The sequence below is a fragment of the Entelurus aequoreus genome, linkage group LG14 (genome assembly GCF_033978785.1).
Source record: "Entelurus aequoreus isolate RoL-2023_Sb linkage group LG14, RoL_Eaeq_v1.1, whole genome shotgun sequence".
In the NCBI taxonomy this organism is placed as follows: Eukaryota; Metazoa; Chordata; class Actinopteri; order Syngnathiformes; family Syngnathidae; genus Entelurus; species Entelurus aequoreus.
The window spans coordinates 49,130,371-49,145,370 of NC_084744.1; the positions used below are offsets into that span (position 1 = coordinate 49,130,371).

Consider the following 15,000-nt stretch of genomic DNA (forward strand, 5'->3'; position numbering starts at 1 on the left):
GGCGGCGCTAAAGAGCCACATGCGGCTATCGAGCCGCGGGTTGCTGACCCCCCGTATTACTTACTGTTCCCAAACAACACACAAGTTCTTGGTTTTTTTTGTCAAGATATAGATAGATGCTGTGTTTTATTACTGTAGGTCGAGCATACTTGCCAAACTTCCCAATTCAGTGTTTCCCATAAACTGCCAAGATACCTGTGGTGGTGGGGGCGTGACTATGGGCGTGGTCACCATGACATCATCGAGTAATTTGCATAATTTACTACAATGATATGATTTTCTCTAAAAAGGCTCAAAAAATGTATACTTACTAATTAATAATAACAGTTTTGTTTTAAACGTTCATCCATCCATCCATCCATCCATCCATTGTACAATATAATTACAACACTTTATGTACGTATTTATATACAGATTTGAACAATAAGTTATTCACTGAAATATATTTATTAATTGTGGTTCTTACAAAAAATATATCTTATAAAATATAAAAGCTAAAATGTCTCTTAAATCTCTGCCCCTTTAATTAGTGCATACTAAATAATTTAACTTTAGCCTACTACTACAACCATATTATTTACCAGCAACATAAAGTGAAACAGAGGCAGAGGTGTCCTGCCACAGTCAGTAACAAATAAACAGAAAACAGTAGTGGTCAAATACAAATAAGGCAACAAGAGAAGTATCCTACACTTCTCTTTTGTAAAGTAAATCTGAACAGCCTATCTGGGCATCTACATCAACTATATGATTTGCCTGAGAAGCTGGAAAGGTAAAAAAAAAAAAAAAATATATATATATATATATATATATATATATATATATATATATATATATATATATATATATATTTATTTTTTATTTTATCTTATTTGTGGCGGACGTAATTCTTTTGTGGCGGGCCGCCACAAATAAATGAATATGTGGGAAACACTGCGATTTTTCCGGTAGACTCCCGAATTTCAGTGCTCCTCCCGAAAATCCCCCGGGGCAACTATTCTCCCGAATTTCTCCCGATTTTCACCCGGACAACAATATTAAGGGCGTGCCGTGATGGCACTGCTTTTAGCGTCCTTTAAAATCTGTCGACGCGTCCACTTTTTTACCATACAAACAGCGTGCCGGCCCAGTCCCATGTTGTATGCGGCTTCTGCATACACACGAAAGTGACTGCAAGACATACTTGATCAACAGACATACAGGTCACACTGAGGGTGCCTGTATGAACAACTTTAACACTGTTACAAATATGTGCCACACTGTGAACCCACACCAAACAAGAATGACAAACACATTTCGGGAGAACATCCGCACCGTAATACGACATAAACACAACAGAACAAATACCCAGAATCCCTTGCATCCCTAACTCTTCCGGGCTACAATAAACACCCCCGCTACCACCCTCCACCCCCCAATCTCCCGAATTCGAAGGTCTCAAGGGTGGCAAGTATGAGGTAGAGAAAATTAATAACATTATAGGGGTGGGCCAAAGAAAAGGCAAGCTAAAATAAATACATACAGTGGGGTGTTGGGACCCCTAGAGGTAGTTGTAGGGTGTCCCCTACTAAATGACAATAATAATGGACCCTTATTGGGTCCATTCTCAGTTACATTAACATTGATATTATACATGTTGGCCCATAGATAGAAATGCAGTTAAATGTAGCTTTGATGAAGCAAGCTACTTTTGCCGTGTATCAGAATCAGAGCATTTGAAACATAAAACGAAACATTGCAAAGAAAGTCACCTGGTTTTGTGTATGTTATTAGGGTTTTGCTGGAGCAAGTGGATCACTGGCAGGAGTATCTGGCCCTAGTCAACATGATTCTGTTCTGTACCGGGATTCCTGGCCAGTACCCAGTGAGTGAGACAACCAGCTCCCTCACGCTCACCTTCTGGTACACTCTGCAGGTGAGGACTGTCATGTACTATTACAACTCTGGCACAGGTGGTCATTCTTGTGATTGTTGTTCAGGATGACATCTTGTCGTTGGAGGAGGAGAAGCAGGCCATTTATCTGCAAGTCTACAGGCCGGTTTACTTCCAGCTCGTGGATGTGTTGCTGCACAAATCACATTATCCCTCCCAGGAAGAATACGCATCCTGGAGTTCTGATGACAAGGAGCAGTTTAGAATCTACAGGTGAGACAAACAAATAGTATTTAATCAAAACATGGCATGCACCTGCATTGTCTAAATCGGGGTGGTCCAAACTTATTGACATGAGGGCCGCATTGGGCTAAAAAATTTTTGGCCAAAATGATTCCACCGCTGCTGCTCACTGCTCCCCTCACCTCCCAGTGGGTGGAACAAGGGGATGTGTCAAATGCAGAGGGTAATTTCACCACACCTAGTGTGTGTGTGACTATCAGTGGTACTTAAGTTTAACTTTAATATATAAATATATACATATATATGTATATACTGTATGTATATATACATATACATATTTATATATGTATTAGGAGTATGTGAAATTTTGACTCATACCTTGTTGTAATCAATCAAAAATATCAAGCAGCTAAAATGTGCCAAACACGGATATGTGCGGAGAGGCTGTTCAGCAATTTTCCCATCATGCATTGCAGGGGATTTAAATAGGTGTAATTTTGAATGATGTGTTGTGTTTGGACATGTTTTTATAAAATCTACAAAGTTTAGTGAGCAGGTTGTGTTACGTGTGACCGTGTGTTGACTTTTAGTCTTAGTTTATTTGCGCCATGAGCGGAAAAGGTTGTTTGGATCAAGTCATATGTGTGGAAGACTCTCGCCTCCGGGTTCTTCGGACCACCAATCACCGACATCGCCGCTCCTTTTCAGGGTTTTTAGACAGTTTTATTTTCAGCAATGTGCAAAGTATTTTGGTGTCTGTCAGTCTCGCTCTCGCTCGCGCTCTCGCTTCAACTCCAACGCCTTTTAACGGAGCGACAGTTTATTAGATAAGCAGGCCCAGGTGGACTATCTACGCACCTGTCGCTGACCTCGAAGCCGGTCCTGGCACACCCCGCTTCGCTGCAGGTCCGCAGGCCACGCCCCCCCCCACAATATGATTATGCTGTGCAGTGCCCACTTGAAAGCACAATTCATGGTCATTAGCCAGAATTAATCACGTTACCCACAAGCTATTTTACTGTCAGATGTTTAAAATTAAGTTGGAGGCACCCCACGGACCAGACACCTATTAAACAAATGCACACCGCTAGTAGACTGGTCTAAATCCTTAATTTGTAAGTTTTACTTGTTTCTGGTCTAAATCCTTAGTTTTTAAGTTTTACTTGTTTCATTGAAGAATGACACACTACTATCCTAGAAGACGTGCAGCTCCATATGCTTGATAGACCACCAGGAAGGTTCAAGTTTACACTTTTATTCCATTAGTTAAATAATTGCAGCTAATTCACCCTAACAGTACTGGATAGAAAAATACATTATTTGATTGATTATTTTTTCACTGTGATTATAAACTTTGTAGAATAAAGTGTCTCAGTAATTTATCTTTCTTTTGTTACCATTAAATTTACTTTCATAGGTTTTAAAAAAGTAAGTAAAAATCACCATCCACCTCAAAACGTGCACAGTAGATCATAAGCAATAAAAAAAGAAAATGATCGCCAACTCGTGTATTTAAATAATTTTTTAGTTGCACCCCTAACTGCAACAGCAAAGAGTGAACACAAGTTATTGCAACCTTTATTTTGAAAACTTCAGGTGGTTCTACAAAGTTTTGTCAAAATTAAATGTGTAGTTATGGCGCAATTATCCTAACAAACAAAACAATATCCATCTCCTCTGTTAGTAATAACATTTTAAACCCCTATTTTGGTAAAATTGAACAGTCACATGTGTGCCTAGAGCATTTTTATGAGTGTCAAAGGTGAGAAAAATCTATTGTCAGAATAATTGTATCTAAGTCATCACAAAACTTTGTGTTGCCATGAGTTCCCGGCGAACTGTCTTTGATCCTACCAAGCAAAAGGCTTGTAAAACTCCACTGTGTAGGATGGGAAGCGACATGAAGGTGTCGGTTTCTTTGATGTATTGTAATCTACAGGAACATTTTGTCTTGATTCGAGATCTACAAAGCGGAGAGGAAGCAGGAACTGACCCCCCCTCCAGGCACCTTTTCTTTTAACTGTTTTGTAACCAAAGGCGACGGCTGTTTACGACCCCCCTTCCTTTATAAACAGCTGTTGCCATGTAATCAGGGAAAGTCCAAATAAAAGGGGACAATCTTTCGTCAGCGCGTGGTGGGAGACTGTGCAAGAGTACAGCCCAGACGTTTCTCCTCAATTGAGCTGAATGGAATTCTGTCTCTGTTTAATTCCTTGCTTCTTTGTCTGTTTAATAGATGTCATCAGTGTTTGAACCTGATGACATCTATCATTTGTATTTGCATGTTTGCTCCATTTTTGAGGGAAGAGGTGTACAAATGGTTTTGAGGATTTTGGATTTTTATGACGTCATTTAGATGATGCCTCTGACACACCCTTATAGCTAAATGCCCAGTATCTTACAGAAAAGCAGGCTTCGCTACACATCCTAAAAAACAAAAAAAAACTCTTTAGCAAAAAAAATTCTTTAGCAAATAGGCTAATTTATCATTAACATTTGAGTGTAATGTTAGCACTGTTCAATTTCAGTTTATTTGGACCATGCATACAATACAATGTAATGCATCCCATATTTCCAGTTGTTTCATGACAGCACGTCCGAAAAGGAGTAGGAAGAAGCTGAGCTTATTTAATTCTACCCTTTTTCGTACCAAAGCAATTTTATCCTATTTCCTTGTTCTCTGTAACATAACAGTGAACAAATACATAATAAACAAATAATATACCATAGTAAGTAAACAAATGTTAAATACAAAAATAATCTTTGTCTCAATAAAAAAAACAAAAAAACAACAACAACAATTTGAAATGTGGACTCGTCAGACCACAGAACACTTTATCCACTTTGCATCAGTCCATTTTAAATGAGCTCGGGCCCAGCCAAGCCGACGGCGTTTCTGGGTGTTGTTGATAAATGGCTTTCGCTTTGCAGAGTAGATTTTTTACTTGCATTTACAGATGTAGCGACAAACTGTAGTTACTGACAGTGGTAAAAAAAACTAAAACAATCCACGAGTCAGATCCAGACATGATATCTGCAAGTTTTTAAGTCTTTAGCTAATAGGCTAACTTAGCATCGATGTGGCTCAAATTTGAGTGCACTGTTCAGTTTCAGTTTATTTCGAACATGCATACAATACAATGTAATGCATCACATATTTCCAGTTGCTTCGTGACAGCATGTCGGAAAAGTAGTAGGAAGGAGCTGAGCCCCTTTTCGCACCGTAGCAATTGTATCCCATTTCCTTGCTCGCTGTAACATAACAGTGAACAAATAAATAATAAACAAATAATATGGCATAGTAAGTAAACAAATATTAAATGCATAAATAATCTTTGTCTCAATAAAAAAAATAAAAAAAGGGTTCAAGATTTTCATCATAATTCTTGTTCTGTGTACTTTGTGAACACCTGTAGTTTGAACAGTCTCATTAACATATTCAATTATAAATGATAAAACAACATGGTTGTTTTACCTTCCAGGGTGGACATCTCCGACACGTTGATGTACGTGTATGAAATGTTGGGAGCCGAGCTGCTCAGTAACCTTTATGAGCGCCTGGGAAGACAGCTGATGGACCCGCAGCAGTCAACAGGGTGGCAGGTTGTCAAGCTACTTCTATTACCCGGGTCTTGTTGTGTGTGGACAAGCCAGTGAAGTTGGCACGTTGTGTAATTCGTAAATAAAAACAGAATACAATGATTTGCAAATCCTTTTCAACTTAGACTGCAAAGACAAGATATTTAATGTTCGAACTGAGATTTTATTTTTTTTGCAAATAATCATTAACTTAGAATTTAATGGCAGCAACACATTGCAAAAAGGTTGGTTACCACTGTGTTACATGGCCTTTCCTTTTAACAACACTCAGTAAACGTTTGGGAACTGAGGAGACCAATTTTTGAAGCTTTTTAGGTGGAATTCTTTCCCATTGTTGCTTGATGTACAGCTTAAGTTGTTCAACAGTCCGGGGTCTCAGTTGTGGTATTTTACGCTTCATAATACGCCACACAGACTACAGACAGGCCAGTCTAGTACCCGCACTCTTTTACTATGAAGCCACGCTGTTGTAACACGTGCAGAATGTGGCTTGGCATTGTCTTGCTGAAATAAGCAGGGGCGTCCATGGTAACGTTGCTTGGATGGCAACATATGTTGCTCCAAAACCTGTATGTACCTTTCAGCATTAATGGTGCCTTCACAGATGTGTAAGTTACCCATGCCTTGGGCACTAATACACCCCCATACCATCACAGATGCTGGCTTTTCAACTTTGCGCCTGTAACAATCCGGATGGTTCTTTTCCTCTTTGGTCTGGAGGACACGACGTCCACAGTTTCCAAAAACAATTTGAAATGTGGACTCGTCAGACCACAGAACACTTTGTATCAGTCCATCTTAGATGAGCTCGGGCCCAGCGCAGCCGACGGCGTTTCTGGGTGTTGTTGATAAATGGCTTTGGCTTTGCATAGTAGAGTTTTAACTTGCATTTACAGATGTAGCGACGAACGGTAGTTACTGACAGTGGTTTTTTGAAGTGTTCCTGAGCTCATGCGGTGATATCCTTTACACATTAAAGTTGCTTGTTGATGCAATACAGCCTGAGGGATCGAAGGTCACGGGCATGCTGCTTACGGACCGTAGACGGTAAAGTCCCTAAATTGCTTGCAATAGCTCATTGAGAAATGTTGTTCTTAAACTGTTCAACAATTTGCTTGCACATTTTTTACAAAGTGGTGACCCTTGCCCCATCCTTGTTTGTGAATGACTGAGCATTTCATGGAAGCTGCTTTTATACCCAATCATTGTTCCCAATTAGCCTTTTCACCTGTGGGATGTTCCAAATAAGTGTTTGATGAGCATTCCTCAACTTTCTCAGTATTTTTTGAAACATGTTGCAGGCATCAAATTCCAATTGAGCTAATATTTGTAAAAAAATAACGTTTCTCAGTTCGAACGTTAAGTATCTTGTCTTTGCAGTCTATTCAATTGAATATAGGTTGAAAAGGATTTGCAAATGATTGTATTCTGTTTTTATTTACCATTTACACAACGTGCCAACTTCACTGGTTTTGGGTTTTATATTTACTTAATTCCATTGTTTTCTAAACGAGGTCTGTAACACGGCAGTAAAACAACTAATCAAACAAAACAGCTAGCTCTACAATCAGCTAAACAGACTCAATAACTCCACAGTGACGTTTTGGTGAATTTACTGACGAATTTGTGAAACTGAAAAAATATAAAAAGAAAGTCATTGTAAGTTAATAATACTAACACAGACACTCGTAACCGTGTTAGCGTATTAGCTAATGCTAATGGCGTTAGCTTGTTTTCATTACGATAGTACGTACAAATATGCACAAAAACACTCCGACAGACATCACTCATGGGACGGTTTAGTAAGTAAAAATGATTGTAGTTATGTTGTAAAACTTACCAACATTTCTTGGAGTAAATGAAGAGCGCATACAAGCAGAAACGCTATGGATGACTACTCGATGGAATGGCATTTATACATCCAGTCCAAAGCATGAAACGGAAGGAAATACTCTAGACCAGTGCCGCACAAGAAATTATTATTATTTTTTTAAAATTAAATCAACATAAAAAACACAATATACTGTGTGCATTATATATCAATATAGATCAATACAGTCTGCAGGGATACAGTCCATAAGCACACATGATTGTATTTCTTTATGAACAAAAAATAAATAAATAAAATAAAATATCACCCCCCCTCCCGGTCCGCGGGACAAATTTTCAAGCGTTGACCGGTCCGCAGCTACAAAAAGGTTAGGGACCACTGCTCTAGACTTTCAATCCTAAGCGCATATAGTGAGCAAACTCGACCAAAAGATGCCGCTATAGCAGAAACAATTACAAACTTTTTCAGTCTCTGTGTCGGCGTTATGTAAGTTTGTTGTATACTGTGGAAGACTCTCTCCTCCGGGTTCCTCTGACCACCAATCACTGACATGACAGCGGCGTTCATGGTTCTGAACAATGATTTATTTTGTGATAAGAGTCTCTTTTTATCCATTGAGCACACAAATGGTTTTCCTTCCAGTGTGTCGTTTGTCTCGCTTTCGCTCGCACTCCACCATCAACTCCCCTCCCCTTCCTGGCTGCTACTTTTTAACAGAGCGACAGGTGATTAGATAAGCCGGCCCAGGTGTGCCATCTACGCACCTGTCGCTAATCTCGAAGCCGGTCGACACACCCCGCTTCGCTGCAGGTCCGCAGGCCACGCCCCCCCACATATACAAAATATTATGGCCGTTAGCAAAGAAAAATCCATGGATTAGCCACACGTTTGTATAAGCCACAGATTTCAAAGTTGAGGAAATACGTAAAATACGATATGTACATTGCGTGTGCTATTTTTTGTAGTTTAATGTCTCTTCTTCTCCATTGTAGGACACAGAGGCGTTATTATTTGGCTTCCAGTCCATAGCAGAAACCATCGACGTGAACTACTCTGATGTCATCCCTGGTCTGATTGGTCTCATCCCCCGTATCAACATCAGTAACGTCATGCTGGCCGACACGGTCATGTACACAATAGGTAGCTGGAATATTCATGCATGATCATGCTGTGCACTCCACGACAATTAACACTTTTGTTGATATACAGGTGAAACTCGAAAAATGAGAATATTGTGCAAAAGCCCGTTCATTCATGTCAGCCATTCAACTTCAAATGTGAAACTCATGTGATATAAACTCGTTACATACAAAGTGAGATATGTCAAGCCTTCATTTGATATCATTTTGATGATCTTGGCTTACAGTTTTTGAACTCCCCCAAAATTTCCTAAACTTTTGTAACACGTGGCTTGGCATTGTCTCGCTGAAATAAGCAGGGGCGTCCATGATAACGTTGCTTGGATGGCAACATATGTTGCTCCAAAACCTGTATATACCTTTCAGCATTAATGGCGCCTTCACAGATGTGTAAGTTACCCATGCCTTGGGCACTAATACACCCCCATACCATCACAGATGCTGGCTTTTCAACTTTGCGCCTATAACAATCCGGATGGTTCTTTTTCTCTTTAGTCCAGAAGACACGACGTCCACAGTTTCCAGAAACAATTTGAAATGTGGACTCGTCAGACCACTGAACATTTTTCTACTTCGCATCAGTCCACCTTAGATGAGCTCGGGCCCAGCGAATCCGGCGGCGTTTCTGGGTGTTGTTGATAAATGGCTTTCGCTTTGCATAGTAGAGTTTTAACTTGCACTTACAGATGTAGCGACCAACTGCAGTTACTGACAGTGGTTTTCTGAAGTGTTCCTGAGTCTATGTGGTGATATCCTTTACACATTGATGTCACTTTTTGATGCAGTACCGCCTGAGGGATCGAAGGTCCGTAACATCATCGCTTATGTGCAGTGATTTCTCCAAATTCTCTGAACCTTTTGATGATATTACGGACCGTAGATGGTGAAATCCCTAAATTCCTTGCAATAGCTGGTTGAGAAATGTTGTTGTTAAACTGTTTGACAATTTGCTCACGCATTTGTTCACAAAGTGGTGACCCTCGCCCCATCCTTGTTTGTGAATGACTGAGCATTTCATGGAAGCTGCTTTTATACCCAATCATGGCACCCACCTGTTCCCAATTAGCCTGTTCACCTGTGGGATGTTCCAAATAAGGGTTTGATGAGCATTCCTCAACTTTTTCAGGGTTTTTTTTGCCACTTGTGCCAGCTTTTTTGACACACGTTGCAGGCCTGAAACTCCAAATGAGCTAATATTTGCAAAAAATAACATCGTTTTCCAGTTCGAACGTTAAATATCTTGTCTTTGCAGTCAATTCAATTGAATATAGGTCGAAAAGGATTTGCAAATCATTGTATTCTGTTTTTATTTACCATTTACACAACGTGCCAACTTCACTGGTTTTGGGTTTTGTACAAGCAATAATCATAATTACGTCAAAGGTAGTCTTGAAATATCTTAACTTGCATGTTATAACACAGTGTTGAATATTAGAGATAAACAAACCTTTGTGCAATATTCTATTTTCTTGAGTTTCACCTGTATTTGTGTTGCCAAGGGTCCTTGGCTGAGTGGCTGGTGGACCACCCAGTGATGCTTGGCGGTATGTTACCCATGGTCCTCCAGGGTCTTGTGAGGCCCGAGCTCTCCGTCTCCAGCGTTTCTACCCTGAAGAGGATCTGCAGGGAGTGTCGCCACGACCTCGGTCCTTACACTCAGGACATCCTCAACGTGTCCCAGGTTTGGTTTCCTGTGGTCGCTCAAATCGCAAATCAATGCATAGCAATGATAAAAAAAATATATACATTCATTCTCAATAGGATGTGCTGGTTAAAGGGATCCATAAGGTGAGTGGAGTGTTGCAAAGAGACTATGTGAGCGAAACATGGATGACGTTTATTTGTAATGTTTGTGCAGAGCAGCCAGTGCATGTGGCTCATGCAGGCTCTGGGCTTCCTGCTGTCCGCCATGCCCATGGAGGAGATCTTGGGAAAACTGCACTCACTCATCAGTCCTCACGTCCAGCAGCTGGAGACCATGGCACAACAAACGGTATGGAGTAGTGTTGTCCCGATACTACTCTGCAAAAAGTCAGCGTTCAAAAACAAGAAAACGAAATACTAAAATGAGGGGTATTTTATTTGAACTAAGCAAAATTATCTGCCAATAGAAGAAGAAAATTTGGCTTTCCAAAACAAGTAAAATTAGCTAACCTCAATGAACCCAAAAATACCTTAAAATAAGTATATTCTCACTAATAACAAGTGCACTTTTCTTGGTAGAAAAACAAATGAGACCTTTTCGCTCAATATGTTGAAAAATATTCTTAAATTTAGTAAATGCTAGTGCCATTATCTTGACATAATGATATGCGCTCGACATCATGATTTATTTTTTTTCATGCTTGAAGTAAGAAATTATTACTTTAAAAAAGCAGTTTTATACTTGTGAGTGTTGATGACACAGCTGTGCAACAGTTGATATTCTAGTTTCAAGCATGTTTTACTCCAGGGGTGTCCAAACTTTTTCCACTGAGGGCCGCAGACTGAAAAATCAAAGCATGCGGGGGCCATTTTGATATTTTTTCCTTTTTTAAAACCTATACAATATATAGTTGTTTTTTTTAACCTTTATGGCTTTTCTCAAGGGTTTCAGTCATAAAAATGTTAGAAATAAGTAATATATATATATATATATATTTTTATTTTTTTTATTCAACGCTTAAATCTCGAGATGTCTGTCGTTATAAAGTTTTAAAAAATGTTGTTTTTATGTTTAAGCCCTTTATGTCAAAACCCTTATTTATATGGCAAACACACAAACTATGCAACATTTTCCCCCAAAACATTTCAAAGTGGAATATTTGATGTGAAGTAATTGACAAAAAAAAAGAAAAAGAGTAAGTGTTGAAAATAAGCCAAATTTATATTTATATTTTTTACTTTTAATGCTTAAGTCTGTAGATCTGTTAATAATAATAATAATAATAATAACATATTTTATTTGTAAAAAGCACTTTATATTGAGTAAACAATCTCAAAGTGCTACAGTGTATTAAAAAAAATTAAAAATAAATAAAAATAAAGTAAAATAAAATAAATAAAACAATTATTTTTTTCATATTTTTTTGTTTGTTTGATGCCCTTTTTGTGAAAGAAAACTTTGTTTCGCACAAAATATGCAATATTTTCCCCAAAAAATGTTTCAAAGTGGAATTGTTCATGTGAAGTAATTGGAGCCTTCAATAGGTCAACAACAGTCCGCATGGCAGCTTTTGTGTTATTAGTGTCAGCATTGCAACTTTTTACTTGTTACATTTCAACTATTTACTCTTTTATTACACTTTTTTATGTTTTTATTTTTGATTATAGTATTTTCTGAATGTGCCGGGTGCCGTTAACAAATTAGCTGGGGGCCACAAATGGCCCTCGGGTTTTACTCAATATAGGTCATAAAATCTCAGCAACAAGCTGTAATATCTAACTGAGATCATTTAGACCAAAACCCTTGAAACAAGTAAAACATTCTAACATAAAATCTGCTTAGTGAGAAAATGTATCTTATCAGACAGAAAATAAGCAAATATCACCCTTATTTGAGATATTTAATCTTACTTAGATTTCAGTTTTTGCAGTGTAATATTTTGGTACCGGTACCAAAATGTATTTTGATACTTTTCGGTACTTTTTGATACTTTTCTAAATAAAGGGGACCGCAAAAATTACATTATTGGCTTTATTTTAACAAAAAATCTTACGGTACATTAAAAGTATGTTTCTTATTGCAAGTTTGTTCTTAAAGAAAATAGTAAACATACAAGACAACTTGTATTTTTATTAGTAAATAAGCAAACAAAGGCTCCTAATTTAGTTGCTGACATATGCAGTAACATATTGTTTCATTTATTATTCTATTTTTTTTCAAAATTATTAAGGACAAGTGGTAGAAAATGAATTATTAATCTACTTGTGTCAGGTTCAAACACTGATGACATCTATTAAACAGACAAGAAGCAAGGAATTAAACAGAAACAGAATTCAATTTAGCTCATTGAGGAGAAACGTTCTGTACTGTACTCTTTGTACAGTCTCCCACCACGCTCTGACGAAAGATTGTACGCCTCCTCTTTTATTTGGACTTTCCCTGATTACATGGCAACAGCTGTTTCTAAAGGGACAGGGGGTCGTAAACAGCCGCTGCCTTTCGTCACACAACAGTTCAAAGAAAAGGTGCCTGGAGGGGGGTCAGGTCCTGCTTCCTCTCCGCGTTGTAGATCTCGGGTCAAGACAAAATCCTGTGGATTAAAAGAGATCAAAGAAACCGACACCTTCATGTCGCTTCCCATCCTACACAATGGAGTTTTACAGGCCTTTTGATTGGTAAGATCAAACACAGCTTTTGTCTGCTTTCCGGGAACTCACTGAAACACAACGTTTTGTGATAACTTAGATACAATTATTCTGACAACTTGTTCATTTACTGTTAATATCTGGTTATTTTCTCTTTTAACATGTTATATCTACACTTCTGTTAAAATGTAACCATCACTTATTCTTCTGTTGTTTGATACTTTACATTAGTTTTGGATGATACCACAAATTTAGGTATCAATCCGATACCAAGTCGATACAGGATCATACATTGGTCATATTCAAAGTCCTCATGTGTCCAGGGACGTATTTCCTGAGTTTATAAACATAATATACATTTTTAAAAAACGAAAAAAGATTTTGTGATGCTAAAAAATATCAATGTAATCATAGTAGTATCAACTAGATACGTTCCTGTACTTGGTATCATTACAGTGAATGTCAGTTGTAGATCCACCAATGGCGTTTGTTGTTTAATTGGGACGTTGGTGAGCTACGCTGTGTAGTGAAGCATGTTTAGCTATTCCTCGTCCTGCAGGGAGGATACTTTTTAGAAACGTACTTTATTTGTCGCCATGGAGGCGAGGATTCACCTTTATTTTCAGTTTTTAAGCCAAAATGCGTCCGTTCTCCCTTTTCTGTCTACACACTGTGTCTGCTTGTAAGTACTCTGGGATTGTGCGTTGCCGAACACGCTCCTCTGCTCGTAAAACCAGCAGTTCCGACGTGACAACGGCGCACCGTCATGCCCGTAAAAATTGTTTTTTTCAAATGCAGTATAGTACTGTATAGTACTGTTTTTAATGTATTAGGATCGCGCTACTTTATTACAGTAGTAGCGATATATATATATATATATATATATATATATATACACTACCGTTCAAAAGTTTGGGGTCACATTGAAATGTCCTTATTTTTGAAGGAAAAGCACTGTACTTTTCAATGAAGATAACTTTAAACTTGTCTTAACTTTAAAGAAATACACTCTATACATTGCTAATGTGGTAAATGACTATTCTAGCTGCAAATGTCTGGTTTTTGGTGCAATATCTACATAGGTGTATAGAGGCCCATTTCCAGCAACTATCACTCCAGTGTTCTAATGGTACAATGTGTTTGCTCATTGGCTCAGAAGGCTAATTGATGATTAGAAAACCCTTGTGCAATCATGTTCACACATCTGAAAACAGTTTAGCTCGTGACAGAAGCTACAAAACTGACCTTCCTTTGAGCAGATTGAGTTTCTGGAGCATCACATTTGTGGGGTCAATTAAACGCTCAAAATGGCCAGAAAAAGAGAACTTTCATCTGAAACTCGACAGTCTATTCTTGTTCTTAGAAATGAAGGCTATTCCACAAAATTGTTTGAGTGACCCCAAACTTTTGAACGGTAGTGTATATATATACAGTATATATATATATATATACCTGTATATATATACACATATATATATACAGTATATATATATATATGTATATACATATATATATATATATATATATATACAGTATATATATATATATATATATATATATATATATATATATGTATATATATATATATATATATATATATATATATATATATATATATATATATGTATATATATATATATATATATATATATATATATATATATATATATATATATATATATATATATATATATATATATATATATATATAGATATATATATATATATATATATATATATATGTGTGTCTTAATTAGATTATCCAAAAAAAAAAAAAAAAAAAATAGTGCTCGATACCGTGGTAGAGCGTAATATGTATGTGTGGGAAAAAAAATCACAAGACTATTTCATCTCTACAGGCTTGTTTCATGATCATCAGGAGATTTTTGTATGTATATACTGTATATATATATATATATATATATATATATATATATACATATATATATATATATATATATATATACAAAGGTCCTGAGTAGTCGTGAGTTCAATCCCGGCCTCGGGATCTTTCTGTGTGGAGT

General features: G+C 37.5%; 1 protein-coding gene across 3 annotated transcripts in view; it reads left to right on the plus strand.

Moving 5' to 3' along the window:
* Positions 1 to 15,000, plus strand: part of LOC133665425 (importin-13-like) — a 58,894-nt gene that overhangs the window by 18,361 nt on the left and 25,533 nt on the right. For all 3 annotated transcript variants that reach the window (XM_062070712.1, XM_062070714.1, XM_062070713.1), the window contains 7 exons: positions 1,774 to 1,915; positions 1,980 to 2,146; positions 5,599 to 5,719; positions 8,540 to 8,687; positions 10,186 to 10,367; positions 10,448 to 10,474; positions 10,545 to 10,679. In XM_062070712.1, the coding sequence (XP_061926696.1) occupies positions 1,774 to 1,915; positions 1,980 to 2,146; positions 5,599 to 5,719; positions 8,540 to 8,687; positions 10,186 to 10,367; positions 10,448 to 10,474; positions 10,545 to 10,679 (922 nt within the window). The remainder of the gene's footprint in view (positions 1 to 1,773; positions 1,916 to 1,979; positions 2,147 to 5,598; positions 5,720 to 8,539; positions 8,688 to 10,185; positions 10,368 to 10,447; positions 10,475 to 10,544; positions 10,680 to 15,000) is intronic.